At 38.2% G+C, this 23036-nt stretch overlaps 2 protein-coding genes across 2 annotated transcripts in view; one reads left to right on the forward strand and one right to left on the reverse strand.

Annotated features, from left to right (window-relative positions):
- LOC306857462 (disintegrin and metalloproteinase domain-containing protein 9-like) overlaps positions 1-2411 on the reverse strand; it is a 50679-nt gene extending 48268 nt beyond the window's left edge. The window contains exon 1 of the mRNA XM_079397418.1: positions 2305-2411. Coding sequence (XP_079253544.1) covers positions 2305-2374 — 70 coding nt within the window. The 5' untranslated portion in view covers positions 2375-2411. The remainder of the gene's footprint in view (positions 1-2304) is intronic.
- Positions 2412-3387: 976 nt separating this feature from the next.
- On the forward strand, positions 3388-22936 carry LOC306857546 (ATPase PAAT-like). The gene is made up of 8 exons (XM_079397531.1): positions 3388-3458; positions 3553-3612; positions 3698-3850; positions 4401-4598; positions 6245-6317; positions 6404-6604; positions 15587-15900; positions 22215-22936. Exons 3-8 carry the CDS (start codon positions 3717-3719, stop codon positions 22387-22389), a joined length of 1095 nt encoding a protein of 364 aa, XP_079253657.1. The 5' UTR covers positions 3388-3458; positions 3553-3612; positions 3698-3716; the 3' UTR covers positions 22390-22936.
- Positions 22937-23036: the final 100 nt, after the last annotated feature.

Raw genomic sequence — 23036 nt, forward strand, 5'->3', positions numbered from 1 at the left:
GCATTGATTCTGGACTTGATAAAACACAATGGACCAACACCAGCAGACGTCACGGCACCGCAAATCATCACTGACTGTGGAAACTTCAAACTGGTCTTCAAGCAGCTTGGGTTCTGTGCCTCTCCAGTCTTCCTCCAGACTCCAGACATTGATTTCCAAATTAAATGCAAAATTAAAATGTATCTGAAAAGAGGACTTTGGACCACTGAGCAACAGTCCAGTTCTTTTTCTCCACAGCCCAGGTAAGATGCTTCTGACATTGTTTCGGTTTCAGAAGTGACTTGGTAGCCCTTTTCCTGAAGATGTCTGAGCGTGGTGACTCTTGATGCACTGACTCCAGCTTCAGTCCACTCCTTGTGAAGCTCTCCCAAGTGTTTGAATCAGCTTTGCTTGACAGTATTCTCAAGCTTGCGGTCATCCCTGTTGCTTGTGCACCTTTTCCTACCAAATTTCTTCCTTCCAATCAACTTTGCATTTAATATGCTTTGATACAGCACTCTGTGAACAGCCACCCCTTTCAGTAATGACCCTCTATGACATACCCTCTTTGTGGAGGGTATGTCATGGAGGGTATGTGTGGAGGGTATGTCAATGATTGGACCACTGCAAAGTCAGCAGTCTTCCCCATTATTGTGGTTTCAAAGAACAAGAGATACCCTGAATTTATACTGTAGGGATGGTCGTTTAATGAAACTCAAATACAAATATTCTAATATTTTGAGATACTGGATTTTGACTTTCATGAGCTGTAAGCTCTAATCATCAAAATTAAAACAATTTTTTTTTTCTTTTGAAATGTCTTACTTTACATGTTATGAATGTAAACTATATATGAAAGTTTCACTTTTTGAAGTTTTTCACGATATTCTAATTTTATGAGATGCACCTGTATATTGATATACCTATCTTCTATATCTATTTTAATAGATATGTATATAGATATACGTTTATGTTTATATTGCCTACAGTTGTTGTTAGTTGGGTCATTCTACAGAAATGTCCATTTTTGGTATGGCAAGATGTCTTAAAATGTATTTCTTTTTCTAACATTTATACTTAGACCACATTATTAGATTACCTTTTGAATTTATTTATATACATTAATGACAGCTTTTTTGTGCATTTATTTACCCATAAGGAAGGTGACACCAGGGGCCTGTACCATGAAGCCGGTTTAGCTGGCTAGCCAGGTAAGTTTCAGTTTAGTTTGCGCCAACTCTGGGTTTTAGGTAGCACGAAAGTGGTTTGACTTTTAGCGGTGTTCATCGTCATAGTAACTTATGCTCCACAGCTAACCTGCTCCGGGGCAGGCTATGTTCTGGTTTAGAGATCTCAAACCAAAATTTGACCAATCAGCTTCATGCAAAGTGACACATCTCCGATGCAATAAAGCCACTCCTCCAATTTCTCTAACTCCAAATGAAAAGGACGCTACATAGTAAAACATTTTTATAGATAAAATCATCTTTATTATATCCTTAATCCATTACACAAGCCAGTTTAGATTAATTTTAATTATTAAGCTTTTATTTTAAATTAATATAAACATACAGATAATATGCAATATAAATACGTTTTAGAATCAATAGCTTTAAACATAACTACATATGAGCTTGGATTTTTAAGTGTTTTTATACCTGTACATATTATCAACTCTATAAACTAACTTTACAACTTTTACTTGCACTTACATAGTAAAATATTTTCTTTAAGATTTACTCTTTCCTCATCCAAATGTTTTATGTCATTTGCATCATATATTTGATAGTTATGGATACACTGTTGTAGCTTTGGACCTCAAAATAAATAAAGCACTTTTTTTCTGTACATGGCTGTGGGGACGAATAGTTTTGTGGAGCTTAGAATTCTATATAATTAATTAAAAAACAAACATTGCCACATTGATGGCTCAAAAAGGTGTAATTGTTCAAATAACATATTGTTTCATTTTAAAATATAAAGAAATCGTAACCAGTGTTTTCAAGTGTAATATTTCTGTAAAGGCTACAGGGACAGAAAAATGGACAGACCCATTTCATGAAGTTATTGGACATTGTTTTGGTAATAAAATAAACAGAGCTGTTTTTAAACAAGACCAACACTCCAATAATGCAATTTGAATCTAATTTAACCTAGATCTATTGTAAATAAATTATTTTCCCAGTATGAGTGATACAATACAATAGAGATAGCAGTAGTTTGCTGTCGGTGAAACACGACGATTCCTTCTATATCTTCCTCCGTTGTGTGTAAATTAATCATGAGTATGAAAACATCAAGCATAAATGAGTGCATCTGTCTTACCTGGGAAAATCGCGAAGTTTGTGATAAAGAGAATGAAGCTGTAAAAGTGTCGCCTCATGATGTTCCTCATGACTGACGCTGGATCTCAGGTGAGCGCGAGCGAGAGCGAGAGGCGTGCACGCCCAGTCAGACAGGTGGAGCGACATTCGCATATTATTGTCTTTCTGGCCCGCATGACTCTTCATTCTGAGCTATTTATAGATTTTAGATTTATAGATAAAGAGGGGCTATTTATTCCATACCCAACTTATGTAAATATGTGTGCATTAGTAAATAAATAAATAAATAGTACATGTAATGTATCGTTTTAAGTTATCATGAATAGCTACTGCTCAAAAAGTTCAACTCAATCTATGAAAACTGGCCTGAGACACAAAGGTAAATAATTAATTTAAATGACTTTCGCCTAATAAAGTAGGCCTATTGCACCTGATAGTAAGGGGATAGCCTAATAGTAAAATATTCGCTTTTGATACTTTTCTCAACACTTAAAAGAATCTCCTCCAATAGAAAACCTCCAATATTATTAACTTTTATGATTTTAAAATGATTGTATGATTTATTTATTTATTTAATTATCTTTTATTTATTTTACTGTACCCACATGTGCTTGTTCTAATGTTATTGTGTATTATATTGGGGATAAGAATCCTCCAGGGGGCGCTCAGAGGCTGTAAAGAGCAAATGTTAAATTTTTTTAATCCATATTTCCAATCTCTATTTAATTTTAACAGGGTAAAACAGAGTAAAAAACATATAGATCCACATCCACATCCACAGATAGTCATACCGCTTTCATCAAACAACAACACCCAAAAAACAACAACTTTTCTTTCCAACAACAAATATCTTGCCAAATTTACTGTTGCCTGGACAAAAATGTGTTTGTTTGTTTTTTTCTTTCTGTTTCTATAAGGGCTTCAGACGCAGTGAGATTGTCTTATGACCAAGGTAGTTTATTTACCTAAAGCTACTGGAGGACTATACTATTTATTATTTCATTCATTCATTCACTCACTCACTCATTTATTCATTCATTTTCTCTCTCACTCTCAAAAGTGTATTTTACTCAGGCGTATGCACGGGTGTCTCTGTGGGTCCTGGAGCAGCTGCCGTCGCTGTTGTTTACTCAGCATGTGATGTTGTTAGAATGAGTTATGTTTATATAAAACTGTATAATCGCTTTTATGAAACGAATAACAGTGCTAGCAGTGCACTAATGGAGTGTTTTTGTCTTGAACCTTACAGCTAATGCTATGTATTTTAACTCCTCGCACAGCAAATTTAAGGAGCGACAAAACTGAAATGGTTAGATTTTAGTGTACGGTATAATGTAACTGTGTTAGAGCAAACGGTGTAATCCAGCGCACATTGAATGTTTTTTGGCTGGCAGTGAAAGGTCATTTATCAGGATGTCCTCGAGTGAAGATGCTGAGATCTCTGCACGCAGCTCATGGCTGTGCTCATCACAGAAACGGCTGTCTGATGTTCTCACCACAACACAAGACAACAGGCCAAGCGATGACTGCAGGTTTCAACATGACAGGTGAGTCCGTTTTAATTGATGCTAGTGGCTATAAAGCCAACTAATAAGTTATTTAAAAATACTTCATATTAAAAGAATATAGTTCACCCACAGAATTGCTGAAAATGTACTCAATCCTGTGACCTCAGAGAAATGTAGCATTACATCACTTGCTCACCAATGGATCCTCTGCAGTGAATGGGTGCCGTCAGAATAAGAGTTCAGACAGCTGATAAAAACATCAAGTAATCCACACGACTCCAGTCCATCAATTAATATCTTCTAATCCATTGGTGAGCAAGTGATGTTATACAAAATTTTCTCAAATCTTTCTTTCCGCTAAAGAAACAAACTCCTCTACATCTTGACAGGTACATTTTCTTCAAACTTTCATTTTTGGGTGAGCTATTCCTTCAATATGCTATTGATCTGTGCAATGTGACGACAAAATAATACAAATTAATCTTAATTAAGCCACATTTTAATTAATAACCTTGATTAAGCCACCTTAAAATCTGAATATGAAGTGTCAGGTGACTTGTATATATTTACACATGCATTTTTTTCACAGGTGTGACCCTGTCTGTCTGGACAGAGCTGAGGAGGGTTTGCCATGTGTTGTCACTCTTCTGTGCACACCTAACTCTGCATCTGTGATCAGCAGTCTTCAGTTCGTCAGTGAAGCCCGCACTATTGAAGTGTATTCCCTGTCTGGAGAATACTGTGGCACCTGCCGTGGAGAGGAAGTTCAAAGATCACACACTGATGGGTATTTGTTTTTTCACTGATAGCTTTTTACTTTTTACAAAATTGCTCTGTTGGCTGTGGAGTCAAGACATTTACAAATATGATTCAAAGATGAATATGAGACAAAACTACAGAATGTCACATTTTATTATTGGGTGATTCAACACATAGATGTTTTACCAGCTAAGAAGTTCAGCACTTTTAGAGTTTCATCCCTCTATCTGATGTGAGCATAAGTATTGTAACAGTTGCCTCACAGCACAGGTCTTTCTAAGTCATCAGCTGTGTCCTGTTGCATTAATTCTTCAGATATTAAAAGCAGGTAATGTGTCGTATCAGTTATATCCATTACTTCTGCATTCTGAATCTTGCATTCGATGATGACACACACAAACCAGGATGAAGATGAGGGAGCTGAGTTTGAGAGAAAAGCAAGCAATTTGGATGCTCAAAGAAAAGAGGAAGTCAGTTAGAGCTCTTGCAAAAACAAAGGGCATGGAGAAATCAAGAGTTTGGAAACCACCAGTGACACCAGCAACCAACAACGACCTGAACTTTTCCAATACTTATGCTCACATCAATGAGTGGGATGAACTCGAAAAGTGCTGTTCTTTTTATTTGGTAAAACATATATGTGTTGAAATGGCTAATAATAAAACGTGACATTCTGTAGTTTTTTCTCATATTCATCTTTTAATCATATTTGTAAATGTCTTGACTCCACAGCCAACAGAGCAATTTTGTCTTTACTGTTCCAATACTTATGGAGGGCACTGTGTATATGTATGCGCATATATATATATATATATATATATATATATATATATATATATATATATATATATATATATATATATATATATATATATATATATATATATATATATATATATATACATACATAAGTTCAATTTAACAGTTAAACATTTTAGCTTTTAACAATATAATGGTTTAACATAAAAAATAATAGTCACAGAATTTATATTATTTATTTTTCTTAATTTATTTGTATTTTTTATAACTTTCACTTTTACGTTGGCACTGTTTAACATTTCTCAAATGCTGATTTAAAAAAGTTACCTGTTTGGAAATATAGTAAATATGTAAAGTAGTAAATATCTAAGGTTACATGTTATACAAATCCCTAATTTTATAATTCCATCAAAGGGTTTTATACAAAAAACCCCATGGTCATTTTTGGTTATTTATATGCAAAGAATTAATTATTAAAAATTGTTAAATAACCTTTTAAAACAAATAGTTAAATAACAAAAAAAAAACTAAAACAAATAACATCACCGAATCTCTGATCTTATTCAGGCAAATAAATAGATGTTTATTTGTCCTATTAAAAAGTGTTAATCCCATTCAAACTAAGTGACTGCTGATCAAACAAAAATAAACATTTTGACATTTTTATGAGGTATTTATTGCTTTATATATAATGTGCATTAATTTGTAGCTTTGAAAAGGCAAAATAAAAATTTATTATTACTAAATAACAAATTATTATTCATTTTTGAATAAATAAATAGGTCCGTTTATAGGTTCAGTTCAGTATTATGTTGAATTAGTGAAATATTTATTATTTTACAATATTATAGACTATTTATGATTACTCTTGCTGATTCTTCTGTTGTTGTTTTTTGTTTTTTTGGGGGGGGGCAGTTCTGAAGATAAGAGGCATTTCTACAGGAATCATCTGGTGCTGGAAAACCCTGTTGCATCCTGTGAGGTGAAGGTAAGGAAAGCTGGAAGTAATATGCAGGCTCATCACAAACAAACTGATCTCTGTCGGCTGAGCATCATTGTGGTGTTTCCATACAGCTGCTCTCTCTCGGTGGCCGCTCATCTGTGGCTATCTCCCATGTGGATGTGGGACTGGAGATGCTCAAGGACAGAAAAGGTGGGCCGAGTATAGACCCAGGCATTGACCTTCAGCATGTGCAGACCATGATGGAGGAGATGGGCACCACCCTTTCACCAGGAGCACAGAACCTCATGGAACTGGTGCAGTGCCAACAAAAGGTCTGAATCCAGCTTCTTATTGTTGCAGAATCACCACTGCTTTAGGCTTTTTAATGTAATATTATACACTCTGCGCAAATTTTCCAGTGTAGAATCTCTTGTATCTGTAAGCAGCCAGTAGCAACCTCTTAGCAACACACTAACATTCACCCAGAACACCTTAGCTAAGTCATAGCAGCACACAAGCATTGTGGTGGTCAGTTTTGCATGGGCAAGTTCCATTCCCACTCACATTTTTGTATAAATCTAGTAGATTCAGCAGATTTTGCCCCTTTGGCAGATATCATTTCTTGTAGGCGTTTCTTGTAACAGTCTGTTAGTGTCTAAAATTCATTATTACCCATTTTGTGTGTGTGTTTCAATGTTATTGTGTTTTACTCTTTATATTATATAATTACAATATGGACATCATGGTTGCTTTCAGCCGTATACCATATCTTCATCATACAGTGATAGTTTTGAATAATTAAGATTTTGTTGCGGTTTTTTTTTTTTTTTTTTCCTTCAAAGAAATCTCTTATGCTTACGAAGGCAGCATTTAAATTTTTTTCATTTGATGACAAAAAACGGCAATAATGTCAGATATTATTGGAATTTAAAATAACTATTTAAAAAGCTTTCTGTTTTAATATATTGTAAAATTTAATTTATTCTTGAGTTGTGAAGGCAAAACTGAAATTTCTGCAACCATTCTTTCAGTTTTATGTGTCACATGATCCTTCAGAAATCATTCTAAAATGCTGATTTGGTGCTCAATTATTATTGGTACTCCATTAATTACATATTTATATATAAATAGTTCTTTTTTTGTTGTTTTTTGTTTTTTCTTTTGTTCAGAATTATTTGATAATTAGAAAGTTCAAAAGAAGAGTGTTTTAAATGTTTACTGTCGCTAAAGATCAATTTAAGGCATCCTTGCTTAATAAAAGTAATTATATATATTTTTACATTTCCAAACATTCATTTTGCCATTATTTGTAATAATACAGTGAGATTTTTGTTTGCACAAGGAGTCTGACAACAGCCAGTGCTCCACAAAGAGATCTGATCTCATCATCATCCAGTCTGTCTGAAATGACAAACGGAGACAGACTAAATCCAGAAGAACTGTGGCAACGTCTCAAAGATGCTTCAAGAAACCTACCTGCAAAGCTACAGTACTGTTAAAAGTTTTAGGCACTTGTATAAAAATGCTTTAAAATGAGAATGCTGTCAAAAATAATGTCATACAGATTTTCTTTATCAATTAACTTCTATTAACTGAATTAAATCAACATTTGGTGTGACCATTATTTGTGTTTAAAGCTTTTGCCCTAGGTGCACTTGCTCATAGTTTTTCAGGTAGATTTGCAGGTAGGTTTCTTGAAGCATCTTGGAGACGTTGCCACAGTTCTTCTGGATTTAGTCTGCCTCAGTTTGTCATTCCAGACAGACTGGATGATGATGAGATCAGATCTCTTTGTGAAGTACTGGCTGCTGTCAGACTCCTTGTGCAAACAAAAATCTCTGCATTATTACAATTAATGGCAAAATGTATGTTTGAAAATGTAAACTGATATTTCCTACTGATACACTACAGCAAAACATTTTTTGTTGGTGAAAATACTAGTGGCCCAAGACTTTTGCACAGTGTGTGTATATATATATGTATATACATATGTATATATATACATATGCAGCGGGGTTTTTTCTGTATGACAGAAGTTAAGACGTTCACCGGCATAACTATTGCGCAAAGTTTGCACGTTGCTTGTGTGATATCAATCGGCTTGCCTTTATGGTTTAAAACAGAAATATTTCCAGTATTGCGACGTAACCGCAAACCCCCATGCATATGTATCTTAAACGCAAGGATACACGAAAGAGGAAACAAATTGGTATGCCACGCTGTCTGAAACATGTCTCTATTCTTGTGAGCGCTGGTCCGTATATCATGGATAAACTACGATCCGTTTAAGCCCTAATAGCCTATATGACGGATCAGAGCAATCTTTTATTTACTAATTTAACATGAAATCGTCAAACTGCATCTCCATGTCAATAGCATACAACGGAAATACAGAATAATTAGAGCAATCATTTACGCACAATAAATAACAGACGTCATATCTATACACATTTTCCCCCGAACGTTCTCGCGACCCGGTAGGAATTCTTCCACGGCCCGGTAGTGGGTCGCGACCCGGTGGTTGGGGACCTCTAGTGTAGGCTACATGACTTTACAAACATTTGACACATTCAATAAATATCAGTGTCTATTTCAATGTGCAGTGGTCTTTTCCACATAAGTAAATGTTCTCTAATCCAACATACATTTCTTAATTAGGATAATGAAATAAACATTTGACTTCTATTGTCAACAGCAAAAAGGCAGGGACTCGTAAAATGGGGGTAGAACCTGCACCAGCACCTCTGAGAGATGAAAAGGAGATGGCCACAATACCAATATTAAAATCCAACTGGGAAAAGAATAACTGTTGCTTTTGTATTTGTAGGAAATAAAGATGACCAAATAAATTGTGAATAATTTGTATTTGTTTAACAGCTGTGGTGGTGGTTACGGCATAGATATCTTGCGCTACCCTTCAATCTGGCATCCTTCCATTCCATACAGTAGTCAGTTTCATTTTCGGAAGCCGTGATTATTGGAATATGCATTTCATCAGTGCATCCAACCACACTGGAAATCCTAAAGGAAATTCTAATTATTAAGTTACTTCAAGAGGTCACAGCAAGATGTTATCAAGTGAACTTCATTTAAAAGTGGTACCGCTCAAATAAATATGCATGTGGATATGGCAAAATAAAATAGAATCCTCTCCTGATGTAAATGTATCTCCCCGCAAATTAATGCAGCCTCCTCATCTACAGGATCCCGTGTAAAAAGACATGCCATTTTTGTCACATTTACAGTAACTGCGTTTACATGGACCCTAATAATCCAATCGTAATAGGACTAGAAGCACAATCGGAATAAAGTCACATGTAAACACGTCAATTGGATTGAATTGGCCAGATCTGATTAAAATTTCGATCGGATTGTAAGGGGTGGTTTATTCCTTTTGTAATCTGAACAAGAGGACATGTAGACACTTGATCGGATTGAAAACCGAAACTGGAAAGTACTGCGCATGTGCAGTGACTTAAAAATAGCATAACGACGTATGATGCACGGAACGAGCTGTTCTTAAAAGTAAGCAGCACTGCACAATAGTTAATGTGCTGGTCGTCGACTAATTGGGATCCAAAGTAAATATCAAGTGTGCTTTTTAAAACAATATGCGACAACAGCGGGAAACTCTGAATATTCATGCAGTGGGCGCATATCAAAAGATTAAATCCGATCAGAGGCTTGTGACATATAAACGCTCACATCAACCCGATCACTTTATTTAGCGTTCATGTAAACACTACGTTTGGATTCATCAATCAGAATGAATTCATTCCGATGGAAGCAAAAAGTGTCCATGTAAACTAGGGATGCATCGATCCGATACTCAGGATCGATATAGACTCCGATACGGTCATTTTCTGCGGATCGGGTATCGGTCAGACGAGACTGATCCAAATCCGATATTGTGCGTATACTATTGTGTTATTGTTGAGCCCCACGAAAGGCACAAAAACAACATAAAGCACCATAAAGTTTTCGTGCACTATATTTCAAGTGTTCTGAAGCTGTTCCATAGTTTAATCTGAGGTACAGATGAATATTTAAGTCTTTAAATTCAAGTTCAGGTAAACTCTTCTCTCCGCCGCGGCTGTCTGTCATCCTTCATTCAGCATTCAAACTGCGTGTTGCGTTCGGGTAACCTGGACGATCTTGGAGGTGACGATGCTGGATGTGGAGGTCCTGGGCTGGTGTGGTTACACGTGGTCTCACCCACACGATGCCATGCACGTTGTGTGCCATCTGCCCTGTACAGTGACAACCGGGATTCATCCGTGAAGAGAACAGCTCTCCAAAGTGCCAGTCAAGAGTACAGTCAAACTCTCTTCAAGAGCGCACAGTTACTGTTTAGTTTTGTCTTTTATTGGAACCGAATACTGGAAGAGATACCGTGACGAGATCCTGAGGCCCATTTTCAGTGTTCGTTGTCCATAACATATGCCTGTCCATACCATAACCCCACCGCCACCATGGGCCACTCGATCCACAACTTTGACATCAGCAAACCGTTCACCCACACGATGCCATGCACGTTGTGTGCCATCTGCCCTGTACAGTGACAACCGGGATTCATCCGTGAAGAGAACAGCTCTCCAAAGTGCCAGATGCCATCGAATGTGAGCATTTTCTCACTCAAGTCGGTTACGACGACGAATTGCAGTCAGGTCGAGACCCCGATGAGGACGACGAGCATGCAGATGAGCTTCCCTGAGACAGTTTCTGACAGTTTGTGCAGAAGTTCTTTGGTTATGCTAACCGATTGTTGCAGAAGCTGTCCGGGTGGCTGGTCTCTGGACGATCTTGGAGGTGACGATGCTGGATGTGGAGGTCCTGGGCTGGTGTGGTTACACGTGGTCTGCGGTTGTGAGGCCGGTTGGAAGTACTGACAAATTCTCTGAAATGCGTTTGGAGATAGCTTATGGTAGAGAAATGAACATTCAATTTACGGGCAACAGCTCTGGTGGACATTCCTGCAGTCAGCATGCCAATTGCACGCTCCCTCAAAACTTGCGACATCTGTGGCATTGTGCTGTGTGATAAAACTGCACATTTTAGGCTACGTCCACACGAAGACGGGTTTCTCCGTATCCGATCTTTTTTTTTTGCCTCAAATTTCGTAAACACGGAGTCGTCTCAGGAAATATCTGCGTCCACACGGAATCACTGAAACCGACTGAAAACGATGTAGTACACATGCCAGACCAATATGTGGCGCTGTAATTCTGCCACAGAGATACACAAAGAAACAGAGAAGAAGACTTGGACCATGTGCGTAAACCTTGCGCGCTGAATATAAACTAACACACAAAGCAGAAGATTTTGCTTTAATAAAACTAATGAGCTCAGTAGGTTCTGCAGCACGAACACAGGCACGTAGTCTGACATTGTTGTTGTTGTTGTCGCTGTTATGTGACGTAGCGGTGTCTGATTAGGGGCGAGACGTGGGCTGATGACGTCATCGTTTCAGAAAATATACAGATTCGCCGTCCACACGAAAACATGAAACCGACGTTTTCAAATTTATCCACCCTGGGACCCGGTTTCAAAAATGATCAGTTTCACTCTTCGAAAACGCCGGTTTCGTGTGGACGAAATGCCTATACGGTAAAAAATGTATGCGTATACAGAGAAACCCGTCTTCGTGTGGACGGGGCCTTAGAGTGGCCTTTTATTGTGGCCAGCCTAAGGCACACCTGTGCAATAATCATGCTGTCTAATCAGCATCTTGATATGCCACACCTGTGAAGTGGATTGATTATCTCTGCAAAGGAGAAGTGCTCACTAACACAGATTTAGACAAGCATGCTGCGCAACTTCTTGTCCAGGCCCTTGTTGTTTCTAGACTGGACTACTGCAATGCTCTTCTGGCTGGTCTGCCATCAAACACAATCAAACCTCTACAAATGATTCAGAATGCAGCGGCACGACTGATCTTCAACGAGCCCATGTTACACCTCTCTTCATCTCCTTGCACTGGCTACCAGTGGCAGCTCGCATCCAGTTCAAGACACTGATGCTTGCGTACAGAACTACCACAGGCTCAGCACCCTCCTACTTCCACTCACTATTACGAACCTAATACAGAGCCTGTATTAAGATCTGTTAAAAGATGGACTAACGAAACAGAGCGGGATTTACAAGCCTGTTTCGACCTGACTGATTGGACTGTTTTTGAAGCTGCGGCAAATGACCTGGACGAGCTCACAGAGACTGTAACATCTTATATCAGTTTCTGTGAGGACATGTGCATTCCTACCAGGACTCATCTATTCTACAACAATGACAAACCATGGTTCACTGCCAAACTCAGACAGCTCCGTCAGGCCAAAGAAGATGCTCACAGAAAGGGGGATAAAGTCTTGTACAAACAGGCCAAATACACACTGGAAAAGGAGATCAGAGTGGCAAAGAGGAATTATTCTGACAAGCTCAGGAACAAATTCTCTTCCAGCGATCCGGCTTCAGTGTGGCTAGGATTAAAGGACATCACCAGCTACATAACACCACCCCCCAGCACTCTGGAGAATCAACACCTGGCAGACGACTTAAACGAGTTCTTTTGTCGTTTTGAACGATCACCCCACACCCGCCCAGAGCACCCCTCCACACAACCATTCACACCTCCAGCAACCCCTCTCTCCCCCACACCTACAATTCAAATCAGCGAAGACGATGTGTGCCAGGTCTTCAGGAAAAACAAAAGAAGGAAAGCACCTGGTCCAGATGGTGTGTCACCAGCCTGCCTAAAAATCTGTGCTGAGCAGCTGGCCCCCATCTTCACACAGATCTTCAATAGATCACTGGAGCTGTGTGAAGTCCCCTCATGCTTCAAACGCTCCACCATCATCCCCGTCCCAAAGAAACACAAAATTACTGGACTTAATGACTACAGACCTGTGGCACTAACGTCTGTAGCCATGAAATCATTCGAAAGACTGGTTCTGGCTCATCTGAAGGACATCACTGGACCCTTACTGGACCCCCTGCAGTTTGCCTACAGAGCAAACAGGTCTGTGGATGATGCAGTCAACATGGGACTGCACTTCATCCTGCAGCATCTGGACAGACCAGGGACTTATGTGAGGATCCTGTTTGTGGACTTCAGCTCTGCTTTTAACACCATTATCCCGGAAACCCTTCAAAATAAACTAACTCAGCTCTCCGTCCCCACCTCCGTCTGCCAGTGGATCAACAGCTTCCTGACAGACAGACAGCAGTTAGTAAAGCTTGGCAAATTCACATCCAGCACTCGAACCATCAGCACTGGAGCTCCTCAGGGCTGCGTACTCTCCCCACTGCTCTTCTCCCTCTACACCAACGACTGCACATCTAAAGACCCCTCTGTCAAGCTCCTGAAGTTCGCAGACGACACCACACTGATCGGCCTCATCCAGGACGGTGACGAGTCTGCTTACAGACAGGAGGTTAAGGAGCTGGCTGTCTGGTGCAGTCTCAACAACCTGGAGCTTAACACACTCAAAACGGTGGAGATGATCGTGGACTTCAGGAGAAACCCCCCTGCTCTCCCCCCTCTCACCATCATGAACAGCACCGTGACTGCAGTGGAGTCATTCAGATTCCTGGGCACCACCATCTCTCGGGACCTGAAGTGGGATATTCACATTGACTCCATTGTCAGGAAGGCCCAGCAGAGGTTGTACTTTCTTCGCCAGCTGAGGAAGTTCAACCTGCCACAGGACTTACTGAAACAGTTCTACTCTGCCATCATTGAATCCATCCTCTGCACCTCAATAACTGTCTGGTTCAGCTCAGCTACCAAATCTGACCTCAGAAGACTACGGAGGGTAGTCCGGACTGCTGAGCGAATCATTGGTACAACCCTCCCCACTCTCCAAGAACTGTACTTATCCAGAGTGAGCAAAAGGGCTGGTAAAATCACTCTGGACCCCTCACATCCAGCACACTCCCTCTTTGAACTGTTACCGTCTGGTCGACGCTACAGAGCTCTGAGCACCAGAACGACCAGACACAGGAACAGTTTCTTCCCTCAGTCAATACATCTCATGAACACTCAATAAATAAACGTAAAACACACAACTAATACATTATCCATTCACCACACTCACTTATTTTATTTTCTCATTTCTAATTTGCACATACTTGACCTGTACATACATAGTCACCTATATTATATATTATATATTGTGTATTTCTTATTTTTTTTTGCTGCTTGTACATTGGTCATTGGCTATTTCCTGTTATTTTGTTTCATTACCTGTGTCCTGTCCTGTTACTGTCCTTCTGTTGCACTGTGGAGCTTCTGTCACTACAACAAATTCCTTGTATGTGTAAACATACTTGGCCAATAAAGCTCATTCTGATTCTGATTCTGATTCTCATTCTGATTCTTCTACATCCCCTCCAGAAGTTTGAGATCTGCTAGTGAGTGACGCATTGTGGTACCATCACAGAGAGGCTCAAAATCACTCTCCAGAACATTCTCGTTCACCATTCCTGGCTGGTGGAATAATCTTCCCACCCCTATCCGGAACGCTGGATCCCTGGCAATCTTCAAGCAACAACTGAAAACTCATCTCTTTCGGCAGTACTTGACTTCATCCTAAACTCAAAAAAACCTTTCCCTCTATCTTTCTCTCCGCTTACTAGCTTGTACTTATTTGAACAATGACTGAGACTTGGTGCTACGAGCACTTCCTCTGTCTGATTGCCTCTTCAAGATTAATCGCTTTTTGTATTCCCCAATTGTAAGTCGCTTTGGATAAAAGCGTCTGCCAAATGACTAAATGTAAATGTAGACAGATTTGTGAACAATATTTGAGAGAAATAGGCCTTTTGTGTACATAGAAAAAGTCTTAGATCTTTGAGTTCAGCTCATGAAAAATGGGGGCAAAAACAAAAGTGTTACATTTATAATTTTGTTCAGTGTAATGGCTACTGAAAATTCAGCTTTGCCACCACAGGAATATTTATTTTTAAATAATAAAATCTTAAAATTCTAAATCTTAAAGTTTTAACAATGTCTCACAATATTACTATTGTTACTGTATTATTATTATTTATTATTATTATTATTATTATTATCTTTCAAAAAACAAAAAATAAATTATTCCAAACTTTTGACTGGCAGTGGCAAGTATAGTAAAGGAAAGTTTTTAATATGCAAATGTGATATGCAAATTTAAGGTATTATGATTCATATATTTTATTACATAACCTCACATAACATGTTCACTCTTAAACAGAGTTTTTTTAGACAATAGTTTATTTCAAGGAAAAGCACAAAGCTTCCTTACAAATGAACAATCATTCTTTGTGTGTGTTGTGTCCAGAATAAATCATACATGCTCAATGGATTCATTCCTCTGCTCATGGGAGGAGGAGCCTTGAGTTGTCTGTCAAGAGGAGTTGGGGCTTCTAGTTCTTCAGGAGCAGAGTCAGGCCCAAATCTACCATCTGGCCTCGGGCAGCTTCTGTCTACCAGCAACCAGAACCAGACCCCCGGAGCCATGTCTGCCCTGTTGAGCTCTGAAACCGGCACGATCAACCCAGACCTGCTTCCAATGCTACAGAGCGTATGCGGTCAGGTCACGCAGCGCCGACTGGAGGAAGCCACATCTCCAGAGAGGAAGAAGAATGGAGAACGGTAAGTGTGAGTCATGTGGTTTTCGATAAACAGACATTCAGTTACCATGGTGGTTGAGGCCCAGCTCATCGTGATAACGATTACTATGAATATGAATAATAATACTGATAAACGCATGAGGTTTTTATTACTTATTGGGCTGCTGAAGATAAAGCATTAGTTAACCACAAAATTAAAATATCCCCTCAAGACTTTTTGAGCCTGCATTTGTTTATTTCTTAAGGGGAACACAAAGTATGTTGTCTACAAGAATGCAGAGTACTCTGTTTTATACAGTGAAAATCCATGACTTGTGCACTATATCCCAAATTTATGAAGCTGTATGATAGATTTGTATGACGAACAGACAAGTTCTTTTTCACTGAAAAGTTTTTACCCCAACGAAGCTCTGCAGTCTCATTCAATTCAAATATAGTATGATGAAATGTGTGGCCCATCATACACAAACACGGCACGTCATGTTTTGATGTGTCATGTGAATTGAATGTGAGAGTGAATGAGATTTGAGAGCTTTGGTGTACGAGAAAATTATCAGTGAACATGATTGAAAGTCTGTTATACAACGATATAATATGATTTTATTAAAAAAGGGACTATTCTGGACAGTTCTAACCTTTATGTAGTTTCAAAACTGTATGATGAGAGAACGTCATACAATTTTGTAACTACATGAAGGTGTGAGTCTGTTTCTTTAAGAGTGACTAGTTAAGCCACATTAATAACTATTTATTTACAGAAACTAACCAACTGTGTAAGCTTGGGTTGGGTGAGTCAACCAAAATGTTGTATTTAACAGCTAAATGAGTCTGAAATTGAAATGAAACACTTGAATTATAAACTGAAGTACACAAATCAAGTACTTGAGTAAAAGTACACAAATGATCATGTCCACTTTCAATCATTTCAGTAAGCTTAAAACAGCTTGTTCTTTTACAGCAAATGTTGTTAAAGGGTTAGTTCACCCAAAAATGAAAATTAGCCTGTGTTTTACTCAACCTCGAGGCATCCTAGGTGTATATGACTTTCTTATTTCTATATTAAAAATTGTCCTGGCTATTCCAAGCGTTATCATTGCAGTGGGCGGGTGTTTTTGTTCAATAGTCCAAAAGACCTCAAATAAAGCATGCACATCCATAATAAATCATGCCTCACACTGCTCTGGGGGGTGAATAAAGGCTTCCTGTAGCGAATCCATTCGTTTTTGTAAGAAAAATACCCATATTTCAAATGTAATAAACACTTTTCTCTCATTTCATCTAACTGTGGTACGCGGATGACGTAGGATGACGGCATAGCGTGATTAGTGAGAGAACAAAACTAAATGTTGGTCATGAATTAGAAGTACAAACCGAGGATATGTAAAGAAAAATGTCAAGAGTATTTCTATATAAGACAAAGAGAAGACTGGTTTACCTTTGCTGAAGTAAGGAAACTTTGCTTCCTTTGCTCCTGTAAACAAACTCATGAGACTAGCATATCTCAGAGGCATGTGCGCGACGCATACATCCTACGTCATCCGCCGGAACGGCTTCTGCGTATGACAGATCGCGGAAGTGAGAAAAAAATGTTTATTACGTTTGAAATATGGATATTTTTCTTACAAATACGCATGGATTCGCTACAGGAGGCATTTATTCAGAGCCGTGTGAGGCACGTTTTATTATGGATGCGCGTGCTTTATTTCACGTGTTTTGGACTGTTGAACACTGCAATAATAACGCTTGGAATAGCCAGGACAATTTTTTTTATATAACTCCGATTGGATTCGTCTGAACGAAGAAAGTCATATACATTGGGTGAACTAACACTTTAACTATTAGTCATGGCCTAAATATTCAATTTAATAATCAATCAACTAAAATTCTGCATTAGTAACTTTTTGTGCCATAAATCATACTGACACACTCACGCTCTGAGGATCTATTGGTTCCTCGCACATTTCGAGTCGGACATGAACAGTTCAGTTATTTGTTATCTGGAAACTTCTGAATCACTGAATGAGTGAGTTGTTGAGTCAAGAACAGATGCAGTCATTCACAAGTGAATCTTTCAGAAACCTTTTGAACCGATACAAGAAGTTCATGGGAAAGATTTGGCTCAGAGCAGGACATGCTTTCTTCAAACATATCAATAATTATTCTTTGAAATAAAAAGGAATGATTTTTTTATTAAATGTTGTGCAGTAAAAAGTATGAAATTATGATATATGCTTTGAAATGTAGTGAAGTAAAAGCTAAATTGAAAAAAGAAATGATACTATATTCCAGTACTAGTATACTGTGTGAATACACATCTTCCTGAATTCCTATGATATCTTCCTTTAAGATATATGTCCCTAATCACATTTAAGAGGGCTTGAGGAACGATCAACAGTGAACACTAATCGAAATATCATTAAAACTTTAATCAATTATTTGTACACAACTTACATTTGTATGTTTGGTCTTGATGAAACAGTGGAATATATAATTCACAAAAGTGACCGCATCAGTTTCACAAGGCAGAACGCTTTGATCATTCCTAAAGGGATAGTTCACCCAAAAAAGAAAAATTATTTCTTGTGAAACAGCATGCGCGAGCTTTCACTGAACGTAATCAATGTTGTTTATGTTCAGCATGCGCACACTGTCTACTGAATGTAAACAATGCTGATTGTTCTGGAGTACTCTCCAAAATGGCGTAAGACGGTAACTCGGGGAGAAGAATTGCTGAATAAATAGTTTTCTTTGCGCACAAAAGGTATTCTCGTAGCTTCGTAAAATTACGGTTGAACCCCTGATGTCACATGGATTATTTTACCGATGTCCTTGCTACGTTTCTGTGCATTGATAATGGTAATATCCTTGCTGTCTATGGAGGATCAGAGAGCTCTTGGATTCTTAATTTGTGTTCCAAAGATGAACGAAGGTCTTATGGGTTTGGAACAACATGAGGGTGAGTAATTAATGACAGAATTTTCATTTTTGGGTGAACTAACCCATTAAGATCTTATTCTACTATATTTAAAGAGATAGTTCACCCAAAAATGAAAATTCCATAGACAGCAAGGGAGACTGGCATGGAACAGAAGAAATTGTTGAATAAAGTTGTTATTTTTGTTTTCTTTGCACATAAAAAGTATTCTTGTAGCTTCATAACATTACGGTTGAACCACTGATGTCACATGGGCTACTTTAATGATGTCCTTGCTGATTTTCTGGGCCTTGAATGTGGTAGTTCCCTTGCTGTCTATGCAGGGTCAGAAAGCTCTTGGATTTTTTTGATGAATCAATCTGTAAGCAGTATCTAGATAAATTGGAACTGCCTCGGATCTCACAGATGGATAAAGAATCTTTGGAGGCCCCATTAAGTTTGGAGGAACTCCATGTCTCTTTAAAAAGCCTTCAGAAGGGCAAATCGCCGGGCCTAGATGGTCTCCCCCCGGAATTATACTTAGAAATTTGGGATTTGGTAGGGACACTTATGCTTAATTCATTTAATTTTGCAATTGAACATGGGGTATTTCATAGAGATCAAAAAACATCACTGATTTCATTACTTCTTAAAAAAGGGAAAGATCCATTAGATTGTTCCAACTACAGACCAATTTCGCTTATCTCATGTGATCTAAAAATTTATGCTAAAGTTTTTGCTTCTCGTATGGAGAAGGTAATTCATAGTCTGATCAAGGAGGACCAAACTGGTTTCATCAAGGGGCGTAATGCATCTGATAATATGCGTCGACTCCTTCATATTCTTGACTTTGCAGACTCCCACCCAACCCCTTGTGCAGTCTTTTCACTTGATGCAGAAAAAGCCTTTGACAGGCTAGAGTGGAATTATATGTGGGCAGTTTTGCAATGTTTCGGCTTCGGTGAACACTTTATTTCTATGATTAAGACATTATACCACTCACCTGCAGCATCAGTCATAACTGGTAATGTTATTTCCCCCCCATTCCCTTTACAGCGGGGAACGAGGCAGGGCTGTCCGCTTTCCCCCTTATTGTTTTGTCTAGCTCTTGAACCCTTAGCACAAGCCATCAGGAAGTCTGAAGTATCGATTAAGATTCATGATCATAATCATAATATTTCGTTATACGCTGATGATATTATTCTATATTTAGACCACTTTGATGTTTCAGTCCCTAATATAATTAAGGAATTTGATAATTTTAGTAGCTTATCAGGATATAAAATAAATTGGAGCAAATCTGCTTTAATGCCAATTAACAATATTAAAGTTAATTCTTCTATTCCCTCATTCATCCCTATTAAGGACTCTTTCACCTATCTGGGTGTTACCATATATAAAAACATTCATAAAATTGCCAGGGACAATTTTAATAATATTTTAGTTAAGGTCAAGAATGACATTCAAAGATGGAAGAATCGTAACGTTTCCCTCCAAGGAAGAATCTCCACTGTTAAGATGAATTTGCTACCTCGATTTAATTTTTTTTTCTCTATGCTACCGCTTTCTCCCCCTCCAGGTTACTTTAAGGAGATTAACTCCATAATCACAAAATTTATCTGGAATGATAAATGCCCCAGAATTAAACTTACCACATTACAACATCCTAATAGCGCAGGAGGACTGGCTGTACCAAATTTTGAACTGTATTATTGGTCGTTCCAGCTTAAGGCTCTTCATACTTGGGTTGATCCTCAATCTACAGTTTCTTGGAGAGTGATTGAACCTGACAAGGTTAAACCAAATAGACTCCAAGATATTTTATTTACTGGCACAGGGGAAAAAAGGGGATAATTATAAATTTGGTCCGGTTGTGGCCAACTCTATTAAAATCTGGAAAACGGTTGAACGTCGGATAGGAGGACCCTTCAAATTTTGTAATAGTACACCTTTATGGCACAATTTTAATTTTGTATGCGGAAATCGCCCATTTGTCCAACCCTCTTGGTCTTCTTTAGGTGTAAACACGTGCGGTGATATATATGATAACCAGGGCCTATGTTCATTTCAGACGTTAAGAACTAAATTTTGTCTACCAGCATCTGCATATTTTGTCTTTCTTCAATTACGTTCCGCTCTCAAAGCGTATGGCGTTCCTTGGTCTTCTCCCGTTTCCTCTCATCCTATGCGGGACTGGATTGCACCATCTGCTGGTCGGCCATCTGCTTCCTTAATATATAATAAGATTCTTGATTGCATTATAAAACCTCTCTCTATTAAAACTATTTGGAATAGGGAATTATCTGACCTTAATTTATCTGTCGACTGGGAGAGGGTGTGGTCTAATCTCAGTTTAACATCTAAAAATCTGGCGCATCGTCTTATTCACTTCAAAGTCATTCATAGAGCATACATAACTCCTTACAAAAGATTCAAAATGAAACTACAATCAAATTTCAACTGCCATATATGTAATACTACATCATCAGGTACTTTTCTGCATATGTTTTGGGAATGTCCTATCACTAGCAGTCTATGGACACATGTAAACCTGGTTTTATCATCCTTACTGCAAATTGATTGGTCAGTTAACCCAAGTTTGTGTCTTCTTAATGATGATTCTGGTCTTTGTATAAGTTCGATGCAAAAGAGAATGTTGTTTGCTGGCTTTACAGCTGCGAAGAACATTTATTTATTCATTTATTCATTTAGCTGACGCTTTTATCCAAAGCGACTTACAATTGCTACATATGTCAGAGGTCGCACGCCTCTGGAGCAACTAGGGGTTAAGTGTCTTGCTCAGGGACACATTGGTGTCTCACAGTGGATTCGAACCCGGGTCTCTCACACCAAAGGCATGTGTCTAATCCACTGCGCCATCACCACCCCAGAAAACAATAATACAGAACTGGTTTACACCGCATATGTGTGGGAAAACATATTGGATCCGTAGCCTCCTGCAAATAGTGTCTTGTGAATGTACAACCGCACGAATCAATGGAGCCAAGCCTTCTACCATTGATGCTTGGCAGTGCTTTCTCTTTGAAATACGTGACTGTATGGAGGAGTGACTTCCGTGGGTTTCTTTTTTCTGTCCTTCCTTTTCTCCCTCCTTTTGACTGGACTTTGAGATGTTGAGTATATGTCTGTTGTTTTATAGTATTATTTTATTTTATTTTTTATATATATTGTTTTTTTATGTTGTGTTATGTATGAAAAAAAAAAAAAATAAATGTTGATAACAAAAAAAGAAAGCTCTTGGATTTCATCAAAAATATCTTAATTTGTGTTCCGAAGTTGAGTGAAGGTCTTACGGGTTTGGAATAAAATGAGGGCGAGTTATTAATGACAGAATTTTAATTTCTGGGTGATTGTGTCCTGCACTTTGTCCACTAATTGTATATACTTTTTTTGTATTATAGGGAGGGTCATATATGTTGTGGAGGGTTTGAGAAAATTCTGGAGACCGTTGTAGAGAAGCGAATGGATGAGATGGAGAGACGATTAAAGGAACATCTGGACCTGCGTCTGGATGCTCTTCAGCAGAGACTGGAGATCACACTTCAGCAGGCACTCTCTCATAAACAACACCAGTAAACAACATCCTCCAACACCCAATACTAAACTGAACAATTTTAGCAAGATCTCCGTCCTGAGCTTTTACTTTAATGACAACTGTATTATTCTGTAAAGGGACATTTAATTCATTTCAACCATCCCTTTAAAACAAAAAACGGTTGTAACATTTTTGTTTTGCCAGCAGTCTCTACTGCTTTGTGTGGAAATGGTTTACGGTATAACAGCAATCGCTGCTCTTCATGTGCCCGTCCCAAAGAGACTGTACTTATTTGGTTTGTGGTTAACAGCTTGACGAGTCGGTTCACTAACGCAAGTCCACAAACAGTATCGGGTGATTTTCACAAATCACAGCTACTTGAAGAACTTAACACTGTTGATGCTATATGTAATAAATGATTTTATCTAAAAGATACTACAAATAATGGATGCACTGACAGAGTATTTGTCATTTTAAATTGCCTTTGTGTAAATGATGTTCATATGTTTATACTGTTCATACTGGAGAACTAAGGACAAAAAAAGAGAACTATTAAAAATGTTCATACTAAAGAATATGTATCCGATGAAATCTTGTCATGTTTTTATCCTATCAAACCTTACATCACATTGCGTGATTTATTTAAATACTCTTTTTGAATAAATTTACTGTCTGAAGGAGAAAATGT

Source organism: Barbus barbus, assembly GCF_936440315.1.
Source record: "Barbus barbus genome assembly, chromosome: 38".
Classification (NCBI taxonomy): domain Eukaryota; kingdom Metazoa; phylum Chordata; class Actinopteri; order Cypriniformes; family Cyprinidae; genus Barbus; species Barbus barbus.

Excerpts from the sequence above, each read along its gene's own strand:
- LOC306857546 (XM_079397531.1), top strand. The coding sequence starts at position 3,717 with ATGTCCTCGAGTGAAGATGCTGAGATCTCTGCACGCAGCTCATGGCTG. Across the intron at positions 6,605-15,586 it reads TGGTGCAGTGCCAACAAAAG|AATAAATCATACATGCTCAA; the intron begins GTCTGAATCCAG and ends TGTTGTGTCCAG. Across the intron at positions 15,901-22,214 it reads AGGAAGAAGAATGGAGAACG|GGAGGGTCATATATGTTGTG; the intron begins GTAAGTGTGAGT and ends TTTGTATTATAG.